We start from the raw sequence: 25,320 nt of genomic DNA on the forward strand, positions 1-25,320 counted from the left end.
ACTGAGAGAGAGGACAGCACAGCTAGGTTTTTGCCTTATTTCCAGAAAAGCCAAAATTGATATTTATATTAAGTCTCACTTTCAAAATGTTGGCATTGAGTTCACATTTTCAAAAGCCTTCTATAAGGCAAAGAAAACTTATTTATAAGCTTGCTTTGGGTCTATAACTTCTAACTTTTCCATTTGCACACAATTTTAATTATTAACTAACTGAACCATTAAGTTCCTACATAGTTATGACAATTACTTCTCCTATACAGGGGAAGCCATTCTTTTTGGTATATGACCTGAAATTTCTGTTTCAATATATACAAGTCTTAATATTCAAAGACAAAAGTGCAAAAGCAAAATAATAATAGGAAAAAACAAGTCCCTTTTTCAGAATTTAAAAAATGGTAGTTATCAATGGTTATTATTTTTTGCATAAATCTTCTCAAATTAAGTTGTCAGCATTAAATTGAATATGATGTGGAATAAAATAGAGTCATGCTCTGCTGCTTCCAAATAGGTTAGTATTTTGTAAGACTCTCCTAGAATCTTTTTGGAAAAGACTTTTGACCTTGGAAATTACACAGACTAATGGAAAAAGACTGGCTCTGTCTGAAATAAACACATGGAGAAATTTTCAACATGACTCTATTTTTCATAGTTTTTCCTAGTAACTAATTTTCTCTATCATTCTATCTGGAAATTTTCATTGATAAGCAAGAGTATGGGAAGTATTGGATCAATGTAGCAGAATAATGATACTCAACTCATGTTGATACGCTAAGCAGGCTGCTGTACCCTAGTTCAGGCACTGTGATAGGAGAAGGATCTAGGAAGAGATATATCTTCCAGAGAACTTCCTGAGAGTTTCTTGCTCAGTGTGGTTTCATTTCCACATATACCCATAGATTTGAAGTAGGTGGGGTCTCCATTTCTCTCTTCTAAAATAATTGAGAGTAAAGAAGAAAAACAAATGGCCAAGAAATACATGAAAAAAAAAAGTGTTCAACATCATTAGCAATTAGGGAAATGCAAATCAGAACTACACTGAGATTTCTTCTCATGCCACTCAGAATGGCAGTCATCAAGAATAATACTAAAAACTGGAGAGGATGTAGGAAAAAAAGGAACACTTTTACTCTGTTGGTGGGGCTATAAATCAGTCCAACCACTATGGAAATCATTATGGAGTTTCCTCAAAAGACTAGGCATGGAACCACCATATGACCTAGCTATTCTACTCCTCAGTATTCATCCTGAAGAATTAATCTTATTACAGGTATACATGGATACCCATGTCTATGGTAGCACAATTCACAATAGCCAAACTACGGAACCAACCTAGGTATCCATGAACAGATGAATGAATAAAGAAATTAAGGTATATATACACAATGAAATTTTATTCAGCCATAAAGAAAAATGAAATTTTGGCATTTATAGGAAAATGGATGAAAGTAGAGACCTCCATATTAAGTGAAATAAATCAAACTCAGAAGGTCAGGGGTTGTATGTTTTCTCTCATGTGTAGTTGCTAGAGAGGAAAAAGAAAAGAAAGGTGGGGGTGAATCACCTAAAAATTGCTGGCTGTGATGCTCTATGGCTTGAAGCTGCTATGCCTTTTGGATTCTTGCGTGCTTTTGAAAATTTCTCTGTCTCTTCATGTAGTGTGAATTAACAATGGACCTTTTACTGGTACCCTCCCACCTCTCCTGATTTGCTAAATCTAATAGACAATTGCCTGAGAATCAGACTTCTAGGTTTACTAGAAAAGTATATAAAATAGTATTTACTTGTATGTAGTATATACTTTCTATGTGCTAGGTTCTGTTCTATGCATTTAAAGTAGATCATCTTATTTAATCCTTATAGGAACCCTAATGGAGATAGTACTTTATGGATTAGAAAACTGTGACATAGAGAGGTTGAGACATTTTCCAGTGGTCATACAATGAGTACACAGCAGAGCTTCGATTGGTATTAGGCCATCTGACCCTTGTACCATGTTGTGGATTGTTTTTGAACAAAAGTTTGAATAATTCTTCTATTAATAAAATGTCTGGATTATATGCTGCATGGTTTTTGCAACACCGATTGTGTATATGTAGAATAAAACATTCCTTTCTTGTCTTCTGCTGTGTTCTAGATTGTTGACATTACCACTTGAAAGTCATCATCATAATATTTTAAATGTAGGAAAACATTTCCACGTCATTTTCTCAAGATCAGTTTTAAAAGGTGAGTATGGTTCTTGTTTATATATGGTCCCCTCAGGGACAAACCAAAATTTCATCAGTTTCTTTAGGGAATTTAAAAAGTCTTCTATTACTTGAGATGGAAATAAAAATCAACTTGGGGTTTAGAGAGATGAAGGACAATTTTAGTTCACAGTTCCCCACTCCTGCTTTATAGATAATGCCAAATCTTATCAGGAAAATTTTTAATGATGGAAATGATGACTGGAATATATGGAAGAGGAAGAGAGATAAGAAAAACTTGATTCAAAGGCAAATTGATGACCAGGTACAGTTGTCAACCCTTCAATTCAGTAGGCATTACGTCAACTTTGAGGAGATTGATTGACATAGAGTAGGAAGTCATAAGCTGCTCTTGAAAATTTGATCTTGAGCTGTGGTGGGCTCTGCTGCAGAGCTGGCTAGCCATATATGCTTTCAGTGATTTCTCGGGCACTTTGTAAGACCTTGCAGGATTTCAGAAAATTAGTGTTTCCCCCTGACTTACTCTTCATAACAATTCCTTTAGACACCTTTCAGTGCCAGTTACTCCATGGAAAAGTCCTTTTATGAATTAAAAAAAAATGGAGTCTTTCTCTTTTCCATTTCTTTTTTGAGGACCATTGTATTATTTTCTTCTTGTGAAATAACTGGATTATAGCTGTTGAGTCATCTAATGGGATCTGTGTTCTCAACTTACAACAACTTTACATAAAGGCTGCTTTCATCAAAAAAATTGTGTTGATTTTTCATTTCTCAAGTAAGAAAAACTCCAAGACAACGGCATGAAGATTTTTTGTTTATTTCAAATATCTGAAATATGCAATAATGTCTTGGCCTTGGATCATCTTTCTCTACCAGGTTAGCTTATTCGTCCACGTGCCCGTTTGCAAATATGATGGCGCTTGAGTGAGTCTCAGCAGGAATATGCAATTCTAGTTCAGTTCACATGCCTGACATAGTATTTCTTTGCATAAATTCTTTGGGTTTTCACGTTTTCCCAGCTGCTATCTTGATAGCTGCATCATTAGAGGAAGTAATTCTGTTCAAGAGATAGGCACATAAGGGAAAGCAAAATAAGGACCAAGTTGGGAAACAGCACCACAGGAACAGGCCTTCACTAAAAGAGGAAGAGCCCTTGGTTTCTGCTTGGATCAGCCATGCTGATGCAGCTCTGTATTGAAGGGACACCTTCTCTTTTCCACTTCTCAGCCTTGGGGGAGGTACAAAAGTATCACCAGAGAAGCTGTAAGTGCCCCTGCAAGATCAGATGAAAATGTGTGGCCAGAGAGTAGAAGACAATGACCTGACCAACCTCCATTCCCTATAGCATAATGCAATCTGTTCTGGTTAAGGAGCCCCTAGATAATGTAAGTGTCAGGTATAAAGATGTCCATTATAAGAAAATAGCTTGTCTGCAGCATTCCAGTGATATTTCTTTCTAAGTTTTGTTTTCACCTTTATCTCATTCATGGCCTTACCTCACATTTCATCATGTTCCTCTTATAAAAATTTTTAAAATTTCTCTCATTTTCTTCTCTCTTATTCTTGTTCTCTCTCCACACCAATTTTCTTGCTCTTCATTCTGTCTAGCACACCATGATTTATTTATCCATTCCTATTCTATTAGAGCATTATTCTCTCCATTGTTCCTTCCAGGTTATAATAAAATTGTTTTTTTCCCTTTTCTCTAAAAAGGAATGATCACTTAACAAACTCCCTCTTAATCTCTTCTTCATATCCGTTATTTTCTGCCGATCAGTAGTTCATTATGTCCTGGCTAATTTTTATTATCTGTGCCAGTTGAAGAGGCTGATCAAGGGCCATTCATCTGCACATGTGCTAAGCACAAGTGTTTGCTCTAGAGTTTTTGTATTTCAGAACCTTTGTTGGAGAATACTGCTGTGTGAACAATGAATCTATCCAGTACCATCTTATGAGAGATACTAACAAGCACAATGTATTGTCTATAATAATATTTAAAGAGGCTTTTCATCAGTCAAAGATACTTTCTAAAAATAGTCCAGGACTATGAAACAACAATTACCCAACCTCAATGAACCAATATATGGTCAACCTGGTCTTTAACTTGAATAAGAGTATAGATATGGCTAAACGTCTGATTTAATTAAAAGCAATTCTCTCAGGTCCTAGGGAAATATGAATTACCGTAGGAGGTGGTCATGTTTAGAAGAACCCCCACTTCAACTGCCATGGATACTTCTTTTTGTTGTTGTTGTTATTTTTCCATTCCCCTGAGGCAAAGGGGGCAGATTAGCTATAATAAAACAAAGAGAAAACAATAAAATTGTATTTAATTTTTTTTTTTGTGAATCTGGCCAAGTTTATTCTTAAAGACCAGACTATAATCATTCCTGTGGCCACAAGAATTTTCTCCCCAAATCCCACAATATCAAAACTTGATCATCCTATGGTATATGTTTTTATAAGTACCTAAAGTAAATTTTGTAATAATCTAATTTGGGAGAGAAAAAAAAAAGAAAATTTTGTTGGCAGTCAACAAATCTGAATTCTAAATCCACTCCTATCTATGGCAGGTCACTTAGCTCTTTTCATCTCACAGTTCTTATTTACAAAGTAAGCTTGCCCTGGGTCATAGACTGCTGAGGTTGACTGCAGGAACATGAGGGGGCTTTACCAAAGAGTTCATTTTGTGATGTGAAAAGTTATTAGTGGTGATAATGACATTGAGAGGATTATGGTACTGATCTGCCTGGTCAAATCTCTACTTAGTGCCCCAAACAGCAACTGCACAGATTCTAAAGCTAGACCATTTGCATTGACATTTATTTGTGTAATGACCTTGGGTAAGTTGGTTAACCTGTCTGTGCTTCAATTTCCTTGTCTCTAAGATAGGACTAATAGTACCTACTGTACAAGACAGAGAATTATATGTGTTTACATGAGTAGAGTCTCTAGAACTTTACCTGATGCAATAAGCACCATACATATATGTCAGTAATTATTTTGAGAGGTCTCAGGCAGGTAAAGGTGTTAGTGAAGACACTATTACTCTTTGGGAGGATTCCTTAGCCTTGATTCCTGCTATACCTGTTCCATCTAGCCCAAGTCTAGAAATCCCTTAGACCAGACATAGTTTAGCAGGGCTATACTAATTTGGACTTTTCTGAACTTTCCTTGTAACAGATCTATATCTTAAGAGAGAATAAAATTTATGTCCTGTTCTTGTCCCACAGAAGCCTAGAGCTGGAGGAAGAGGGCCTGAAGATGTAAGGATGACTCACAGCCCCAAGTTGTATGGGGTTAGGGTTAGACACATAGCCAGCATAAAAATCAGGGGCTGGGACACACAGCCGGGGAGATAAAAGCCCCCAATCATTGCCCTTGACTCCTTTGATCTCTTGCTAGTACCTTCCATTGGCCAAATTCAGCAAAGGCCAGTGGGTAAGAAAATCCCCTGCTTCTGTCTGTAAAGCCTCCTGTGGCACAGAGTGGGATGAAAGAGTAGAGAGTGGATCTGGGGAGCAAAAAGAAAGCATGCTGCACATGACCTTCACTGGGCTGTGGACATGTTCCCTGTACTGTTGTGTTAATATATTTTCCCTTTCTGTGACAAAATACCCAAGACAAATAACTTATGAGGAGAAAAGTTTTATTTAGGTTCATGGCTTCAGAGGTTTCAGACCATGTTTGGTTGGCCCATTGCTTTTGGGTCTGTGCTGAGGCAGCAGATCATGGTGGGGAGCAGCTGGTAGGGCAAAGCTGCTCATCTCGTGGCGGCCTGAAGGCAAACAGCAAAGGGCTGGAAGCCCAATATCTGCTCTAAGGACATACCCCAAATCATATAGCTTCCTTTCACTAAGCCCCACCTCCTAAAATTTCTGCCATATTCCCCAGTGCCACAAGGCTGGCAACCAAGTCCTTTGTGGGCCTCTGGGGTGCATTGAAGACCAAAATACAGCACCTACTTTCTAGTTTTCAACACTAATCCTGTCTTTGGAATGCAGCTGGAAAAAAAAAGCAAAAAAAAAAAAAAAAAAAAGCAGATGAACTGGTCCCAAGAAATGATGGAATAAATCACTGACACTTCCAAATATTTAACTTGCTATAGGAAACAAATGCACCCTCTTGCACTTAGTTTGAAGGAAACTGGCTCTGTAAGTGTGCTGACCAAAATACAGCCAATCTGCCTGGACACTTTAGATCACCAGCTTTCTAATAGTACAGAAATCTTCTAGACTTCCATACCAGGAGTGGCCATGGATCTACCCTCCAGAGGCAAGATGCCATTGGCCACTGGGTTCTGACATCCCTGTCTTCTGCATCTGAGGGGTTTACATTAAGGGACCACGAAATCTTCATATTCTCTAAGGGATTCTGAACCTTGGTGCTGAAGAATGGAAGGTACCATTAGTTAATAGTTTTCTCCTAAAAAGCATTAGACTTACATTAACCAGAGTCTGTGTTCCCCTAACACAGCCAGTTTCTTAGCAATTTACTTAGTTGCTATAAAAGTCCTTGTACTTTGTTTCTACATTTCCAGATAAAATTTAAGTTAATTCCTAATCTGACTCTATTCAGACCTATGTAGACTCCTTATCATCACCTTGGCAGATTGGATGTCAATATAGACCCTTCAGATAACTAACCTTCTAGCAGGACAGAAATCTCTTCTGGACTTCCATGCCAGCTGTGGCCATGGACCCACCCTCCAGAGGCAAGGGTAGATACCACTGGCCATTGGTTCTGAACTCCATGCCTCCTCTCTCTGAGGGGTTTCCATTAATGGACACTAGGCTATAAAGCTTGGGAAGGACACAAAACATTCAGACCATAGGACCCCACTATTAATAGTTAGGTGCTTATATTTTTTATTGCTTAAATTAATAAAATAAAAAGTTGTATTAGATTGCCAGACTGAAGCCTAGCCCACTACATCTGATGATTCATTATATCTCCTAGGCCTAGACATACTAAATTCTTTGTAAATGTTTTGGGGACAAGGGAAGTAAATGAGTGAGTGTGGTTTGAAGCCAGTAATTTTCTTGTTCGTTTCCAATTTTCTCTGTGATCAGTACTTTCCTTAGTGAAAAATCAATTTCCTTCTACAAGTCTCAATTCTGAGTTTCCCTAGTTTCTTTCTCTCTACTTCTGCTAATTCCTGCCTACCTACTTACTATTTGAATCTGGATTTCATAAACATTACAGTACAGATACAGGATTTACAACAGGCAAGAACCAAAGAGCAGACTTACTAACTGAATGGAGCTCTCAAGGGGGTTGCTATTTAAAGACAAATCATTTCTGGTTATTTAGCAATTATGAAGATTAAACATGGTAATAATTTTGAGAGCACTTTGTAAAGAGATAGTGTACTGTGCAATTATATTATACAGTATACTATGCAATCATAAGTGTAGATTACAATAATACAGTTTGAGGAAAATAACTCCCAGAATTTACCCAGTTCACTCTTCCCTAAAAGCCCAAGAACATTTGTATATCTTTCTACTAGATATTAATTCAGGCTGAGGTCAAGAAATCCAAGCAATGGTTAATACTAGTTTAGAAGTCAGCAAGAATTAATATAATTTTCAAAGGTATGCTATTATAATAAAAATACTTAAGAACTAGGAGGCTGAGGCAGGAGGATTGCAAGTTGAAGGCCAGCTTCAGAAACTTAGCAAGGTCCTGTATCAAAATAAAAAAAATAAAAGGACTGAGGATGAAGTTCACTGATAAAGAGTCTGTGGGTTTCATCTTCAGTACAAAAAAAAAAAGGTTAATAATTGGGTTAGCTGCCAATTATGTTCATTAATAAATGCCATTATGTTCAGTAAATAAATAAATAAAATTGAAATTATTCTTGTAATTTCATGAAACAACATACCAAGAAAAGTTTCCTAAACAACATGTTTCATGTCTCTTTTTACTTAGTGATTCTTCTTTCTTTCTGTTTTTTTGTTTTGTTTTGTTTTGTTTTTGTTTTTTAATACCAGGGATTGGACACAGGGGCACTTTACCACTAAGCCACATCTCCAGTCCTTTTGATTTTATTTTTTGAATTTTGAGACAGGGTCTTGCTATGTTGCTGATGCTGGTCTTGAAGAGTGTACCACCATGCCAGACTTAATTAGTGATTCTTTATGTTTGTAAAAAATAAAACTTCATGGTTTTTTTCCACATGTTTAATATACAAATTAATATTATTAATTTAGAAATCAAAGTATGACTGACAGTAATTAGTGCTTTTCTTATTCATGAAAAAGCAGTATACTCAGCTTCCATTGAGGTATTGTACAGATAACCTGCAAACAAATGTCAGTTCATATTAAAATTTATTTATTTTATTTTTTTTTTAAATTTGAACATCAGTAGTATGGAATACTCATTTTTAAAAAGAGGAAAACAGGGGCTGGGGCTATATGTAGATCAGGGGTAGAGCACCTGCCTCACATGTGTGAAGCATTGGGTTTGATCCTCAGCACCACATATAAATAAATAAAAATACTGTGTCCATCTACAACTAAAAATATTTTTTTAAAAAGAGGAAAACAGTATAAGCATAATTATTTTGAAAGGAGGAAGAAAGAACTTTCTTGAAATTGTAAGGTGGTATGATAGCAAGCATAGGGATAGCAGACCAGAGGTGAGGAAACCAGTCCTAGTTTCATCTCTGCTACTTAGTAAACCTTTTCTTTCAGTTAATTCTGAACACTAAATATGTTTTCCCAAGTGCATTTAAATGTAATAGCCTTCAGTGATAAGCATAGGGAGATATTCCTCACCAGGACCAATTTAGATCAGCTTCTACAGCTTGTAGTTAGAGTGATTGTTCTGCTGTGGTCTTACTCTCTTAGGACGAAGCCCCAAGAGAATTTTTTGGAAAGACGTATTAGGCAAAATTCTACTCTTTGCAACTGATTCCCTCTGCCAAGCCCCCTACTCTTAATTCTATTAGAGGAGCCCAGAGACACTGGGAGGATCTCATTACCTTGAAATACTCAACTTTTGGCTTTGTATGAAGCTGAAGGTGATCTCTGTGGGAGGTTGCTATGACAATTTGCAAACAGTAGAGGCGATGGAACTCCGCAGGAGGTGGCTCCCTTCTCTTTGGAGTCTGCACTAGTTTGGGCCTGCAAGCTGGGTCCTGCAAGGGGCTTGAAGACGCACGCTGCTGGGTGGAGTGGAATGGACCCGTATCCTCAGGAGAACTTCAAAAACTAGATACCTCTCAGAAAAGAAATCCACAGCATAACTTTCTGCCCTGTCATCTGAGATTTGTCCAGCTTTCCTCTCTCGTTCGTAACTGTTGAAATGGCAAAACCGGTGACCTTTGGACAAAGGCATACAATGTGCCACGCAGCACAAGGCGCAGGTGTGAGATGGGCAAGCAATTTTTTTGGTACTCATGGGAAAGAGAAGTAGTACATGGCCAATTAAAAGGGCAGAGAAATTTTTCACGTGTCTTGGAAGGGAAAGAATCATACCAGAGGACGAGAGAATTTAGAGGTGTCGCTCCCTCGCAGCAGAGAGCAGAGAGGAAGGTGTGTCTCTCCCAGTGGCCGCGTGGGGAAAAGGCTTCCAGTTGTAAGGAAATGGGAGGTGTCTCTGATGTTTATTTTTGCCTAGCAACCCACAGCCAACTGCTTCCCCAGATGCCGTCCACAAGCGTCTCTCTGCCTCCCCTTGTCCTAGCGACTGGAGAGCGGTCATTTGGTGTCAGTAAAATCGGGGAGGGTGTGTGTGGCTGAGGTTGAGGTGGGAGGGCAGCCCATCGCCATCGCCCACGCTCAGGGTCACCAGGCTCAGCAACGGCTTCTCCTCGGGGGCTTGACTCTCCAGGGTGACCCTAGCATAACTAAGTTATATACATGACAAACTGGAGAGGAGGGTGGTTAAGTCTCTGGGACCGTAGAGTAGGGGACAGTATTGTTTGTGAGCAGCCATTAGAAGCTGAAAATGCATTTGTGTTTAGGGGAGCACTTGGATGGGGAGGGGTCTTTGCGGAGATTTCCATAGGAGAGAAGCAATGGTAGGTGGAGTAGTAAGGCAAAAGAGGGGCGTTGCGGGGGTTAGAGAGGCCAAGGAGGGGAAAAGATCGTTGGTGGGGAAGCCTGCGGGAACAGGGCAGATGGCCAGAGGGGCAGGAGGAGGGCAGGCGGGGGCGGCAGAGTTTTGCAGGAGTAGAGGGGGTAGCTACGCAGAAGATCTGGTGTGGAACTGGGACTCCTGTGGGTGGCTGGGTGGGGGTGGGGTACGTGAGTGTGTGTGGCTAGGGCCGGGGGGAGTCCGGGGAGGGGCCTACAGCGGGGGCGGGGCTGCCCTCCCGGGCCGCGGCGCGCGCGGGCGCTGGTGTGTGAGTGTGCGCGGGGGCGCGCGCGCGCGAGCCCGGGAGGAGGCTCCCGAGCTAGTGGGTCCTCGCGGCACAGCCCGCTCCCCGCGCCCCTATGTGAGGGAAACGGGGAGCCAGCGGTGCGCAGGGGAGGGCGAGGCATGTGCACGGGCCGGGGGGTGCTGCAGCCGCCCGAGGAAGAGGAGGACGGCGGCGGCGAAGAGGAGAGCGGGGGGCTCGCGGTGGCGGGCCCGGGCCGAGGGGATGCAGCGGACTGTGTGTGTCTGGCTGTAGCTGACGCGAGGCGGCGAGGAGGTGTCGGAGACCCGCGTAAGGGGCGGCCAGGAGGCGGCGGCGGCCGCGAGAAGTAGCAGTGGGACCGGCGGCGGAGACGGCAGCCCTGAAATGCATTTTCCTCTCCAGCGGCCATGTTAACCAGGAAACCTTCGGCCGCCGCTCCCGCCGCCTACCCGACTGGTAAGGAGGGCCGTCCCGCCGCGCCGCCCCAGCCGGCCCCCACCCGGCCCCCGGATCAGCCCTGGCGGGGCGGGCAGCCGCTGCCCGCAGGACCTCGAACAAAGTCGGTGGTGAGGTGCGGGAGAGCTCCGGGCAGACCGTGCGCCCTCGCCTCTGCACCCCTGCGCTCATTGTTGCACGCGGGCCCAGGGCGGCCTCGAAGGGAGCCCTCCTCCCCGGCCTGGGTTCGACCTGCGAGGGCTCTGGAGGGGCCGTCCGGGCCTCCTCCCCTCTGGTCCCAAGCTTGGAGAGGCCATTGCGCCCTCCTCGGCCAGCCAACCCCCCCTCCTGGCCGCTGGCCGCCTGCAACGTGGGCCGCGAAGCTCAGGCCCAGCCCGGCTTCCCCGCGGGTCGCGAACTCGCGCGCCAGGGCCCGACTTAACTTTGCAGCTGCCTGAGCCCCGCCCGTGGGTGCGCGCTGGGGAACCGGTCCCGACGCCCCCTCACTCCCCTGATGCACGTTTTTGCTGTCCCATTCTCTCCCTCCGTCTTCTGGCAAAGAGGCTTCGCTGCCCTTTGGGGTGGGGGATCTGGATGACTCTCTCCCCCCTGACCCTCTTTTGTCTCCTCCCGCGTGTGGCTCCCAGGCCGAGGAGGGGACAGCGCTGTTCGCCAGCTTCAGGCTTCCCCGGGGCTCGGTGCAGGGGCCCCTCGGAGCGGAGTGGGGACCGGCCCGCCCTCCCCCATCGCCCTGCCTCCTCTCCGGGCCAGCAACGCTGCCGCCGCAGCCCACACGGTGAGACCCAGCCCATGGGTGGCCAGGGGGGTGGGCGGCGGGAGGGCCCCAGGCAGAAGCACCGGGCTTGTGGGGTTCTGACTCTGGGACAAGTGAGGGCGAAGTGCGGGCTGCTCCACGCCCCTGGCCTGTGGCCTGTCCTCGACGCCGCCCTCTGTAACTTGGGTGAGCCAAAGCTGCAGCCACAAAGGAATATTTGTGGCGTGGGCCCCTCACTTCCCCTCCGGAGCCCGCCCACCCCTGAGATCCTCTTCCTTGGAACTTCCTCCTCGCCGCTTTCCTTCTGTCTTCCCTCTTTTTTTCATCCTTGCTTCCCAGAGCTCCCTTCCCTGACCCGGTAAACAGCCCCCCCCCCTCCCGTGGGTAGTGGGTATTTATAGAAACAGATATGTTAGGGGACAGCCAGGCCGCCTTGCCCGGAAAATCGATCCCCCAAAGAGCCTCTGAGGCCTGGCTCCAGCCAGCAGGGAGCACCACCAATTGTCCCCCGCGTGTGTAAGCATGTTTTATGAGTGCTACAGGTTTGAGCACAGCAGAAATTGTAATTAACATTAACAAAAATAAGAGCCACAGCAGTAGTCAAAACAAAACAAGCCACCCCTGTAGGATTCTCTAGTTGGACTTTATTCAAAAGGAAAGGGCTAGCTTTGCTTTGTAAGTGGCAAGGGAAGGGTGCCTGACAGGTGCTGTGGCCCCTCTGAGGGCTAAGAGGGAGTGGGGAGCTCAGCTTGGGACTGGTGACTGCAGAGATCAGCAAGCTGGATTGGACTTCAATATGTACCTCTGCTCAGCGCCCAGCGATTGCCCTTGGATGGTGACTGGCAGCTTAGAGGAGGTGTGCACTTGAAGGAGGTGATGGTTTCAAAGATCTTTTTACCAGTTGGGTCTTTCAGAGGAGCCCCCTAAGGTGGTTAGGTGTGAGGGATGTATGGTAGGGATATGGTTTTGTTTGCCAAGTGAAAGTTGAGTTCCTGTAGAAAAGGCCTTTGTAGCCTGTAGGGGATCATCATGTGTTCTGGGGGAACCTGTTTATTCGAGGAAAAATTGTGAGTGAATGTCTGGGCTGGAGTTATGCCTGTTAGATCTAGAGAGAGAGAGAAAGAGGGAGGGAGGCGCATTTCAGAGGAAACATTTTCTTGTTATATTCTCTCTCTCTCTCTCTCTCTCTCTCTCTCTCTCTCTCTCTCTCTCTCTTCATGACATGTCTAGTCCCAGGGGCTAGGAGTTCACTACACAGATATTAACTAACCTGTATTGGACTGTTGGGAGGGAGAAAATCTGCAGGTAGGATGGATGATTCTGTGTATTGCCCTTGAATGTTCTTGTCACAGATACAGTTAAGGAACTACCATTGGTTTTAGGGATTTGGATTTTTTTTGTTTGGTTTAGAATCATCTGACAGTTTGGAAAATATAACATCCAGTTTTTTTCCATGTGTTGATGTAATAACATGACATGATGTGAACTGAGAAAGAATACTTGGTTTGCATCTGGATTCCAGTTTTTTAAGGATGGGCTTTGCTTGATTAGAGCCTCTTTGCCATTGAAATATGTGATGAAATTAGAGAAAACAAAATCTCCACTGGAGGAATAACCTGTGGTGTACCAGAAACGTGAATATGTGAGTGTATTTTCCAGTGCTTCTAATGATAAATATCTGTGTTTTGCTGTCTAAGTATGCGTAGTTTACTTGTTTTTAACTTAAGTGTAAACTTCAGTATGCTGTTAATTATTAGATGCTTCGTTTTGAAAATGTGAATTTGGGTTTGAATGTTGTTTAGTTTTGATACTATATGTATAACATCACAGATTTCATAGAATAAGAAAGTTTAAAGGACTACTGAATTTATGGGATTCTATTCCTTCATTTTTAGTTGAGGTTGCAGACTCTACAAAGTAACTGGTTTGGTCAAGATTCCCTAGCCAACTCATATCAATACATATTGTACAGCCCCAAACCCTCATGAGACTGGTTTTAATATACTGCCTGGCACTATTAAAGTCTAGGAAATTGTATTAGCTGTATTATAAATGCAAGAACCTTTGCAGATTCATATTCCCATATGTCTGTCAGGTTTTTATAAGTTTTTTGATTTTAATTCCAGAGCAGTTACACCTGGGAAGAATTATTTTAGAATGAGTGGGGAGAAAAGGGCATTAAGGAGAGAAAAATGGCCTTGTCATAGGAGCTTGCCCATATTTTCCCTTATAAATGATATAGTAGACAGGTAAATAAGTGATTATAAAGATTATGATTCTTAGAATTTCCCATTGCCCCTTGTTTTCTGTCTCCTTTTATCTTTTTATACTTAACTTATTTAGTTTATTTGTCTTTTAAAGTATGCCCAATATCTATCTTGATTCCCAGTAGCTCTTTTTAATATATATATATATATATATATATATATATATATATATATATATATATAGTCTGGGAGATATTAATATATTTCATTTATAAAATTCCAAGATACTAAAATCTGTCACTTTCATGACTTAATGCTTAAAGCACTCTCCAGTTACCTTTATGAAATAATTTGGAGTAAAGAATTAAAGTTCATATTTTAAAAATAATAGTATTTGGAAGAGGAACAAGTTGATATTGTGTAGACTCAGGGCTACATGGGCTGTCTGTGCTGGGGAGGAGCTAACATCCTTTTTAGACTCAGATTTATTCCCATAACAGTACACACAATAGTTTTAGGATGATTTTGGAGAAGTTTGTAAACCCCTGGAAGATATTAGCACAGTAAAAAAAAAAAATTGTCAAACTTGTTAAGACTATTGTTCTTACATAATTTTTAATACTGAAATATTTCATGGTCAAAGGGAGCTGTTGTAGGTCCTCCTATTTTAAATCCTCACTTGTGGATATTTTAACCACTGCATTTAGCCTATGTTTTTAAATGTGACACACACTGTGCTAGACATTAGCAAATCAAATAGGAATAAGCCAGGTTCTCAGCCTTCAGAGGCTTGAGTGGGAGTGAGAGTTTTTTTAATAACCTTAAGTTTATGATGTAGTCCTGGCATATGTATACTGGAAATATTCTGGCTTTTCTAATTTTTCATACCCTCCTCCACCCCACCTTTATAGATCAGTTAATTGCGCTTTTGAGTTTGGTTGTGATTTCAGAGTCCTGCAGTCTTTGAGGCTCAAATTCTTCTTTGACTTGAGCTCTCACATGAATCCCTTCAATGTCTAGAAAGTTTAAGGTTCTTTGTGTGGCTTTTATGTGTTTAGGTGTCTGCTACAGGTGTTTTTTAACCAACTGTCCTCAGCTTCCAAGTCTCTGCTGATGTACTGATAGTGTAACATCTTGAGACTTAAGTCACCAAGGGACATGTCCTAATGCCCTGGGTATTGACTTCATGTTTTCTTTTGAAGGTACGAAATATATTTCTCAAGAAAACCCCCAAGAAAGGTGAGAATTAATAGCAATTTATTGACATGTATTCTTCTATTCAGCAAATAAGTGCTTATTGTGTATCTGAGTTTATGTTAATAGGGACTTACTTACAAAGATAAGAGGTGGACCCTGCCTTGGAATTACTTAAAACCAATTCTAGGTGGGTACATCTGATATTAAAACAATTACAGTAGAATGAAGTAAGTGTTATTAATAATATGTCAGCGCATTATAAATATAGAAGGAGCTGTTTAGTAGGTCAAAGGAGAATTGAACTAGGCATTGAAGGGTGAGTAGCATTTTATCACCTAGACAGTGGAAGAAGAAGATTCCAAGCAGCATCTGAAATGAACAGTCATAATAGTCCTGATGAGGTAGCTTTGTTACCTTCTCTCTGCAGACAACAACAGTAAGGTTCAGAGAGATTAATTGCCCAAATTCACATGGTTGATAAATGGTAGAGGTGGGTTTATTTCATGTTTGTCTTACTGGAAATCCCTGGGCTTCTATAAAATGTGACCTCATTGAAAGCAAAGGAATGTAAAAGTGCTTGGTGTTTACATGGGTCTTGGGAAATTCAGTTTTGTTCCTTTTAGTCTAGTGGCAGTGGTAGCTGAGACTAGAAGGGCTTAGATTATTGAGGCTCTACATTTTAGGGCCTTGTGTTCTCACTAGTAAGTTGCATTAGCTGTGGTAAGGGGACATAGTTGTGGGCCTTGAGCAAAAGCAAGAACACTCAGATTGACAGGTATAAATGTAACTCTAAAGACATTATGAAGAAGAGACTTGGAGAATTCCAGACTGAGAAGCAAGGGTGCATATTATAAAGCTGCTTTAATTGTCCCAGTGAAAGGCAGTGGGTATGTAAGATGCTTATGGAAAAGGTATGCAAAGATAAACATGACTGGGCCTCATGGTGGTTTGCGAAGATGGAGGGGGATGCCAAGAGGGTGTTCCAGGTGTGCCATTTCCAGGGCAGGAAATGAGTGACTGTGGAGGTTAAGACTTTTGTTTGTCAAAAATTGAGAATTATGAAAGGATAAAACCATTTTGGTAGAAAAATCACAAGTTGGGTTTGATGTGCCTCTGGATGAGAGAGCTAGCAGTTTGATGTGGGTCTTTAGCTCTGGAGACATGTATTCTGCAGGTCTGAACTAGGGCAGATAGGGCAAACATCAGCCCAGGAGTGATGCTGAAGCCTGACTGGTCAGGATGAACCAGGGAATTGTGGGAGTGAGCAACCAAGAGAACTGAGCCTTGAGCTCTGAAGAACCCTGGAACCAACCTAAGGACAGGCAAACTGACAGTTGATGCTGCCAAAGGAGACCAAGAGAAAGCAGTTGGAGAGGTACAAGATGGTCTAGTTCATGGGGAAACTGTCTAGTTGACTAAAATGTTTGTGATCAATTTTTGAAATATTCCAAACATAAAAATTGCTATAGCAAAAATTAAAGTGAATTTCTGATGTTAAAAAAAAAATGATGGCTGTTATTTTAGAAATCCTTAAACCTTCAAGGTTGATGTAGCTTTAAGTTTAATGAAACATTTCTTATAGCATGTATATAAGTAAGGCATACTTTCATCCTGCCCTTAAGAGAACAGTTGTGTAGGAGGGATATGTTTTGAATTCCAGGTGTTTTACTGCTAGTGATTGACAGACCATAGTGGAGAGGAAGGGATGCAGAGAAACAGGTTTGGGAAGAAAAGCAGTGAAGACTGTATTAATTTTATATATGCCTAAGGCTTTCCTAATGCATTTTGATGGACTGTCCTGCTTTTGGTGTAGAATGAAGATAAACTAACCTGTCCAGCCACCCTAATATACTACAAGGTCACCTAGCATGGAGTATCAGTATCATATCTGAGTTTAATAAAAAAGATCAACTATAAATCTTAGGAAAATCTCTCTGAGAAATAAGATCCCTGAATCTATAAAGTCAGACAGGTCCAAGTACTGCCTTCTACTTTGCTTTAGAAGCAAGCTGAGAGAAACCTCAGTTTGCAGATAATCATAACACATGGTATGTCTGTCAGCTTAAGAAAAAGGGAAGGGCTTGATCTTCCAGTAGGAAAGATTTAAAATTTCATTTTATAATTCTGGTATTCCAGACCATTTCTTTCAATTCTTATGTTACAGCTACAGAGCACTTTTTTTTTTCCTAGTAGTAAAAAAAGCCCCAAAGGTAGACTTTAACAGGGGATAATAGAAAAAAATACCGATGACAAAGGCCTTCAGCTAGTTTATTGTAAGCTCTTAAAGGGCATCCCACCCTCCCAGTTTTGTGGCTAGACCTCTGGCAATACCAGGTGAATGAATGAGGTGAATTGTGAGTGATAAGTTAGTCTTTGAGATTTCGTATACAAATCACTAGCAGGCTGCTTTGAAGGAAATCAGGCATGTTCTCAGAATGCCTAGCCTCTTGGTTTCCCAGACCAGTTTTGTTTAGACAAGACAGTTCAGGGATGCACCTATGCCTGAAATAGCAATTGCTTCTTTGTATTCCCTGTTAGAAAGTTAAGTGTCCCAGCAGCCCATAGAAATACATGTCTTCTGAGGGCAGAGCCATTGACCAAAGCAAGGCTCCAGACATTGTGGTGGTTGCTTGGTTTGTTGAGCTGAATGGCCTTAAATGGTCATTACAGTCAGTAAAGCCCAGAAACTTTTAAAAATAGACCAGAGGCTTACAAGATAACTGTGGTGCATATCTTTGTGAGGATCTTTCAAACAGTTTTGCTTTGTCACTGAATCATATATATGTTCCTAGATTTCCAAGGAGAAGGGAACACTGATAATTAAGCAGTTTGGGACTAGATCTAGATATTGGAGAAAGAGTATATAACTCTTGTCCTCATGTTATAAAGAAACTGCTGTGTAAGGTATGGAAGATGCTGTGATCCCAGGGTTGGGAGCCAGTGTAAATTCTGATGTGCTAACGCTTTTCCAGTGTCCACTGTCATTTTTATGTTAAGTATGAATTGAGTGGAACACCTTTGATGGGCCAGACCTGGTACTAAATGTTAGGGGATAACAGAAAAAGATGCACAAGAAAGATTGGTCTCTGCCTCACAGAAGAACTTACTATAAGGACTCTAGCTTTGCAGAACAACCTGCTTACCTGTTAGATTTCACAGTTGTGAGGTCCCTCTTTCCTGTGTTTTCTAGCCTTACTCAGTCACCTGATCTCTTTTTCTTTTATTGTATCAGAGCCTGTTAGCATCATCTCCATTCTCTGTCAGTGTGTTCATGGGGTCTCTCCATTTAGTAAAACTAATTCTGGCTATGGATTCAAACCAAAGTGGATATTTGTAAAGTTGGGGGATGGTGACTGACTTATAAAATCTCACATTTGAACAGGCAGAGCTCTTGCATTCTATTTATGTTTCCTGTCTCAATTCCAGATTGGTGGCAGTAAGCACACAATGAATGATCACCTGCATGTTAGCAGCCACAGCCACGGACAGATTCAGGTTCAGCAGCTGTTTGAGGATAACAGTAACAAGCGGACAGTGCTCACAACACAACCAAATGGGCTAACAACAATGGGCAAAACGGGCTTGCCAGTGGTGCCCGAGCGGCAGCTGGAGAGCATTCACAGACGGCAGGGGAGCTCCACCTCTCTGAAGTCTATGGAAGGCATGGGGAAGGTAAAAGCCACGCCCATGACTCCTGAACAAGCAATGAAGCAATACATGCAAAAATTAACAGCCTTTGAACACCATGAGATTTTTAGCTACCCTGAAATATACTTCTTGGGTCCAAATGCAAAGAAGCGCCAGGGTATGACAGGTGGACCCAACAATGGTGGCTATGATGATGACCAGGGATCATATGTGCAGGTGCCCCACGATCATGTGGCTTACAGGTACGAGGTCCTCAAGGTCATTGGAAAGGGGAGCTTTGGTCAAGTGGTCAAGGCCTATGATCACAAAGTCCACCAGCATGTGGCCCTGAAGATGGTGCGGAATGAGAAGCGCTTTCACCGACAGGCCGCAGAGGAGATCCGAATCCTGGAACACCTGCGGAAACAGGACAAGGATAATACCATGAACGTCATACACATGTTGGAGAATTTTACCTTCCGCAACCACATCTGCATGACATTTGAACTGCTGAGTATGAACCTCTATGAGCTCATCAAGAAGAATAAATTCCAGGGCTTTAGCCTGCCTTTGGTCCGCAAATTTGCCCACTCGATTCTGCAGTGCTTGGATGCTTTGCACAAAAACAGAATAATTCACTGTGACCTTAAGCCCGAGAATATTTTGTTAAAGCAGCAGGGTAGAAGCAGTATTAAAGTGATTGATTTCGGCTCCAGTTGTTATGAGCATCAGCGTGTCTACACGTATATCCAGTCACGTTTTTACCGGGCTCCAGAAGTGATACTTGGGGCCAGGTATGGCATGCCCATTGATATGTGGAGCCTGGGCTGCATTTTAGCAGAGCTCCTGACAGGTTACCCCCTCCTGCCTGGGGAGGATGAAGGGGACCAGCTGGCCTGTATGATTGAACTGTTGGGCATGCCTTCCCAGAAACTGTTGGATGCATCCAAACGAGCCAAAAATTTTGTGAGCTCCAAGGGTTATCCCCGTTACTGCACTGTCACGACTCTTTCAGATGGTTCTGTGGTCCTCAATGGAGGCCGTTCCCGGAGAGGGAAACTGAGGGGCCCACCGGAGAGCCGAGAGTGGGGAAATGCACTGAAGGGATGTGATGATCCCCTTTTCCTTGACTTCTTAAAACAGTGTTTAGAATGGGATCCTGCAGTTCGCATGACCCCAGGCCAGGCTTTACGGCACCCCTGGCTAAGGAGGCGGTTGCCAAAGCCTCCCACTGGGGAGAAGACTTCAGTGAAAAGGATAAGCGAGAGCACTGGTGCTATCACGTCCATTTCCAAGTTACCTCCACCTTCCAGCTCAGCTTCTAAACTGAGGACTAATTTGGCACAAATGACAGATGCCAATGGGAATATTCAGCAGAGGACAGTGTTGCCAAAACTCGTTAGCTGAGCTCAAGTCCCCCGATGCTGGTAATCTGAAAGATACGACATAGCTGAGCCTTATTGGGTTGAAAAGGAGTAGCTCAGACCTGTTTTTATTTGCTCAATAACTCGACTCATTTGTATCTTTTCAGCACTTAATTTTAATGTAAGAAAGTTGTTTGTTTTGTTTTTATAAAATACATGGGGACAATGCTTTAAGTTTTTATACTTTCTGAAACTTTTTGTTTTATACAAGTACGATGAGCCTTACTGTATTTAGTGTGGCGGAGTAATAACATCAGTGGCAGGCCATTGATTACTTCATGACTGCCACGCATTTACAGATTGGTCAAAGACATTCACTACGTTTTTATGGTTCATATTCTCCCCTTCTCTCTCCACACTCCAGGTTCATGCACAGGTGTAGCATGTCCTGCTTCTTTTTTCCATAAATAAATCTGGGTGGTAGTGGTGGTGGGAGGACAATGGTCAGGATGAAAATGATATTCTAAGAAAAACTGCACCTTAGAGATTTTTGTTCCTGAAGTAATGATCAAACAAATACAAAATAAGATCCCCAAGTTTTAAATTGCCCAGTTAGCATTCTGACATTTTAAAAGCTGGCAAGGCAGCATTTTGGTGGCTAAGTGGAAACGGAAATGTGTGTGTTCCTCCAAATTTTCTACTCTGATCGGCAAGCTGTTTTGTCAGGAAGCTTCCTATTACAAGATTGGTTATGCACCTAATTTTAGAAATGTATTCCATGACTGTTCCTCACTTCTCTGCTCTTCTCTCTGTTCCTCTTTCACCACACATCTGTTATCTGCATTTAGTTTGTCTTCTTTCTTCAGCTGTACATCCCAGACTGTTAATTCAGAAAGAGACATCTCAGCTGTGTGATTGTGACCACCACTTCATATTCCGATTTTAAAAAGAACAGCAGTCCAGCTACTGAAGGTGGGGATTTCCATAGTTCCAAAGAAGATTTAGCAGGTTGGAGTGAGTTCACACGTTTCAGGTGCCACTGCAAGGTTCCCTTAGCCTGGGAAAGTATCAACTCTCTCTTTAAAGAAAGAAAGAAAAAAAGCAGGGTTGAAAACCCTCTTGGTGAACAGAAATCACTGTGGCCATTCAGTAAGGCCAGCTTTAACAACACATTTAAAGGAAGAGAAGTTCAACCTCAAGTTAAATGGTTTGACTTATTCTTTGCATCTTTAGAAGAACCACAGAATTTGCATTCCTTTATTTTATTTTACTTTCTTTTGGATTGCACTGATTGTTTTTGTGGGAATGACACTTTACCTGGGAAAGTAACCGAGAGTTAGGTAAAAGAATATTTTCTTCTCTGAATGATAATTATTTTCACAGTGAAAATTTCAGTATTTTATCACTAATGTATGAGCAGTGATATATATCAATTTCAAGGCACGTGGAAAAATTTTTTAGTATGTGCAATTTAATATAGAAAGATTTCTGCCTGTTTGGACAATAGGTTTGGGTAGTATAAATTAGGATAAATAACCTTTTATATGCACAGATATTATTGTATTGCCTGTAAATTGATTTACAAGTACTTAAAGCATGGTCCCCAGTGAGGCCAAGAAAGTTTCCGGTTAAGTTCTTTTAATATGAATCCTACAGTTTCTTTTACTTTAAGATAAAAAAAAAATTGTAGTTTTGAAAAAAACATTTTACTTATCTTGAGGCTTTGCTGGTTGATGGTGGAAAAATATGCTCAGGAAATATTTCAGATATTTGCCAAAAAACTGTAATAAGATTAGCTTATTAATAAGATGGTGATATTGATATTTGCTTTACTATTTAAAGGTGTCACTGATAAATTAATTTGTACTTATGTATTTAGAAATTATAGCTTATTTCCCCTAGTCAAATTCTTTAGCATATTGTACACATTTATGTGTAATCTGTGAAAGTGCAATAATATGTTAGTAAGTTGCATTTTAAATAATGCTCATGTGACGAAACCCCCAATCAGTGGTTTATAGGACTTAAACATTTGAGTATTTATTGAGATTTTGGCTTAAAGGCTTAAGAAGTAAAAGACTTGGTTTGGTGACTTTGTAAAACCATGAGTCTCTTAATGATGGTTAGCTTCTTGAGGTCATTAAAATAAATAAAAACACATAAAGGTCATATTCCCCTTATAATTCTCCTCTTCCATTTCCACTCTCATTTTTACATTTTTGGCTCAAATACATGAGACTGAGCCTGCCATTATTAATTTTTCTATAAAATGATTATACATATGAAAGTTTACATTAAATAGTAAAAATAAAAGTTTGTCTTTTCCCCACCACACAAAACTGGTTCTTAAGATGCCAGCAATGCATTTGTGACTATCTTTATTCACAAATGCAACCGGAAACTTTTAAGCCAAACTATAATGTGCAGTGCTATGGGGCTTTTTTTTTTTTTTCCTCTTACCCAAATACAGTGAAAGTTTCTATATTCATGAGAGCCGCCACGTTTAAGTGTTTAGTGACAGAGCTGCTTTTAAAAAATTCTAGTTGGATTGTACTATCAGAAATCTAAAATGTTGCATCTTTGTGATTTTTCAAAACCTAAAATATAAAGGGCTCTGTTAGCTACTAGGAATCGGCTTGGAAACAGTCCTTGGTCTCACAGGTTACCATTGTCTAGGGATGTCTGAGCTGTTGTCAGATTTAGGAATAGCACAGTGTTGTCTTGTCTTTGGTTGCAGTCTCATTTGGCTCCGTTTCTTGCACCACCAAAGTGTTCATTGCCACTTAAGTGTATTGCTACAACGGTGGAACAACAGTGATGCAAGACCGTGTAGATTAACAGTAGAGGAGAAATTGTGCCCTTAGTGTTAACAATGTGCCTTTTGTTCTGAATGCCATGTTGTAGGGCATGCATTTTTTGGCCTCTTTAACTCTTTGAATGCTAGGCAGTAAGGATGGAACCCACCTCTGCAAAGATACATCTGTCTTAACTATCTAGTTACAGGCCTTAATAGAAACCTTAAGGCATGAATCATCATTGGGTGTTGAACAAGATAACCATTGGCTAGTTACACAGGGAATCCCTGTGTTTAAGGGGTTAAAGATGTCTTTTGTTGTATCTTAACATCAGACTGATTTTTTAAAGGATATTTTTTTTCTGTTATGCTAACACTAGACAAAAATCAACTGTATTTGTAAAAATTTACCTCAAACCATTTAATTTTATAGTGTGATTAATCCCAGGGCATTTGGTATGAACCAAAGTGCATTCCTTTTATATGTGCCTGGCTCTAGTAAGGATGGCCAGGGATTTTTACAATATGGGTGCAAGGCACTTAAGCCACTTTTAAACTTAATGGGTGGTTTGGAGTCATGTTAAATGACTCCATCAGAATGTTAGAAAACACTTTAGGCATCAGTAGCATTGGGCCATATTGGAATCTTCAAATACAAGTGTGAATTATTTTAAAGAGAGCATTCATTTTTGTAATTTTTTTCATCAGAAATATTTCTGGTAAGCAGAAGACTTTTTAAAAATCTTATTTGGTTGGTAAAGGTTTTAATATTGCCCAACATAATGCTGTGGTAGCATTTAAAAAACAAGTATTTGTGAACTCGTTCTTTCTTAGGGGCTTGTACATCTCTCTGCTATGGACATATATAAAATTAATTGTAATCATACTCAGCTCAACTGCTACAGTTATGTCTAGGCAGTGGCTTGGGTTTTTATCGAGCAACAACTTAGACACGTGACTGTAATATGCTGCAACTGTGTGTACTGAAAATATGTGAAAATGGTTGAATGTGGACTGTGTATATATGTATGTAAAAATTTCTGTGAGATGCTGCTGTCGCCACTTAACATGAAATATGTTCTAGTGGATCTTGATCCTAGTGGCCAGTTCTATGATACTGTATGTATTGTACAGCTGATGACAGGAGTAAGACTGTTTAGTGAATATTTGTTAAATTCTATTGTTGTGGCCAGAGATAATTTCAGAATAAAATTTTAATGTCCTACCTTACTTTTCTCCCCTTTTCTAACTATAATTTAACTCCTGATCTATTGCTGGTATCATTCTTGGTCTGCTAGTCTGGAGAGAGTTTAGAATGTTAAACAGATAGTTCTATATCAGTGACTTGAGAAGTTGAAATAGTCCATTCTACTGGTTTGTTCATTGGCAATAATTTATTAGTTTAATTTAGATGTGCAGACTTCAAGTAAGAGAGGTTAAAGATTTAATAGGCAGTTCTTGGTATTCCCAGAATATTCTATTTTTTTACATTCAGTGTTTTTATGTTACTATTTTACATGGTATTAACCGTATTCTACCATGCTAGAGCCTCAGATCTTTTTTTTTTTTTTTAATGCTCCAGAGTGGCAGTTGAGCTATGGGGACAGAGTCTGTCCATTCTTCCCCACCAGTCCTCATAATTTCCTACACAGAATTTATGGTAAATTATTAGTATGTGCTCTCTCCTGCTCCACCCCATGCTTTTTAATGTGAATGCTTTTGCAGTTTTTGTACTTGGTGTTCTCTGTGGTTCACATTTTGGGGTTTTAGTGTCTCTTGTCATGACGGGGTCAGAACTAAAGCCTGTGAACTACAACTGGCTCATGGTGTGTCAAGTTCAGTTAACACCAAGCTAAGAGTTTACTCACAGATGACAGCAAGCAGATGCTCTGGTAATTTGTCAGACATTGCAGGGATATTATGTAGACAAATATTTCCCTCATGTGGAAAGAACTACCTCACATTTGTATTTACATCCCTCCTGCCACCAGCAGCCGAGGAATTACTTTGTGTGTTTTCCTGCATCAGTAATGGGATTTGCTCAAACAAGGGAATAGTGTGAGAGCTCCTCAGCCCAGGTTTTGTCTTAGTATAAACTATGCCATAAATTTCCTTTTTTTTTGGGGGGGGGGCCTATTTTGCCTTTCAAAGTTCATGCCCAATGCAAAAAAAAACAAAAAATAAAAATAAAAATAAACAAACCCAATTAACCAGACAACCTAAAGCAAAACAATACAATTAGAGATAAAAATTTTAAGAGATAAGCACTACATATAAAGTTGGAAGTTAGTACTAAAGCAGCAATTTTTTTTTTTCAAATATATTGTCCTTATCTGATCCAGGGGAGATGACAGTTCCCAC

General features: G+C 41.0%; 1 protein-coding gene and 1 long non-coding RNA gene across 4 annotated transcripts; one reads left to right on the forward strand and one right to left on the reverse strand.

The window, feature by feature from the left end:
- Positions 1 to 3,005: 3,005 nt before the first annotated feature.
- On the reverse strand, positions 3,006 to 10,365 carry LOC124083944 (uncharacterized). Its single transcript, XR_006848961.2, has 3 exons — positions 9,199 to 10,365; positions 4,392 to 4,500; positions 3,006 to 3,264 (listed from the first exon to the last, which is right to left on the reverse strand). It is a non-coding gene; the product is annotated as an uncharacterized LOC124083944 (long non-coding RNA).
- A 213-nt stretch (positions 10,366 to 10,578) lies between these two features.
- On the forward strand, positions 10,579 to 24,189 carry Dyrk2 (dual specificity tyrosine phosphorylation regulated kinase 2). Of its 3 annotated transcripts, XM_046430628.2 has the most exons (3): positions 10,579 to 11,016; positions 11,643 to 11,791; positions 18,601 to 24,189. In XM_046430628.2, the coding sequence occupies exons 1-3, from the start codon at positions 10,968 to 10,970 to the stop codon at positions 20,206 to 20,208; spliced, it is 1,806 nt and encodes a 601-aa protein (XP_046286584.1). In that variant the 5' UTR covers positions 10,579 to 10,967; the 3' UTR covers positions 20,209 to 24,189. The 3 variants fall into 3 exon arrangements, with proteins under 3 accessions (XP_046286584.1, XP_046286585.1, XP_046286586.1); XM_046430629.2 differs by lacking the exon at positions 11,643 to 11,791; XM_046430630.2 differs by lacking the exons at positions 10,579 to 11,016; positions 11,643 to 11,791 and adding an exon at positions 15,274 to 16,549.
- Positions 24,190 to 25,320: the final 1,131 nt, after the last annotated feature.

Source organism: Marmota monax, unplaced genomic scaffold (genome assembly GCF_021218885.2).
Source record: "Marmota monax isolate L192 unplaced genomic scaffold, Marmota_monax_Labrador192_F-V1.1 WCK01_AAM20220418_F8-fsc00056, whole genome shotgun sequence".
Lineage (NCBI taxonomy): Eukaryota > Metazoa > Chordata > Mammalia > Rodentia > Sciuridae > Marmota > Marmota monax.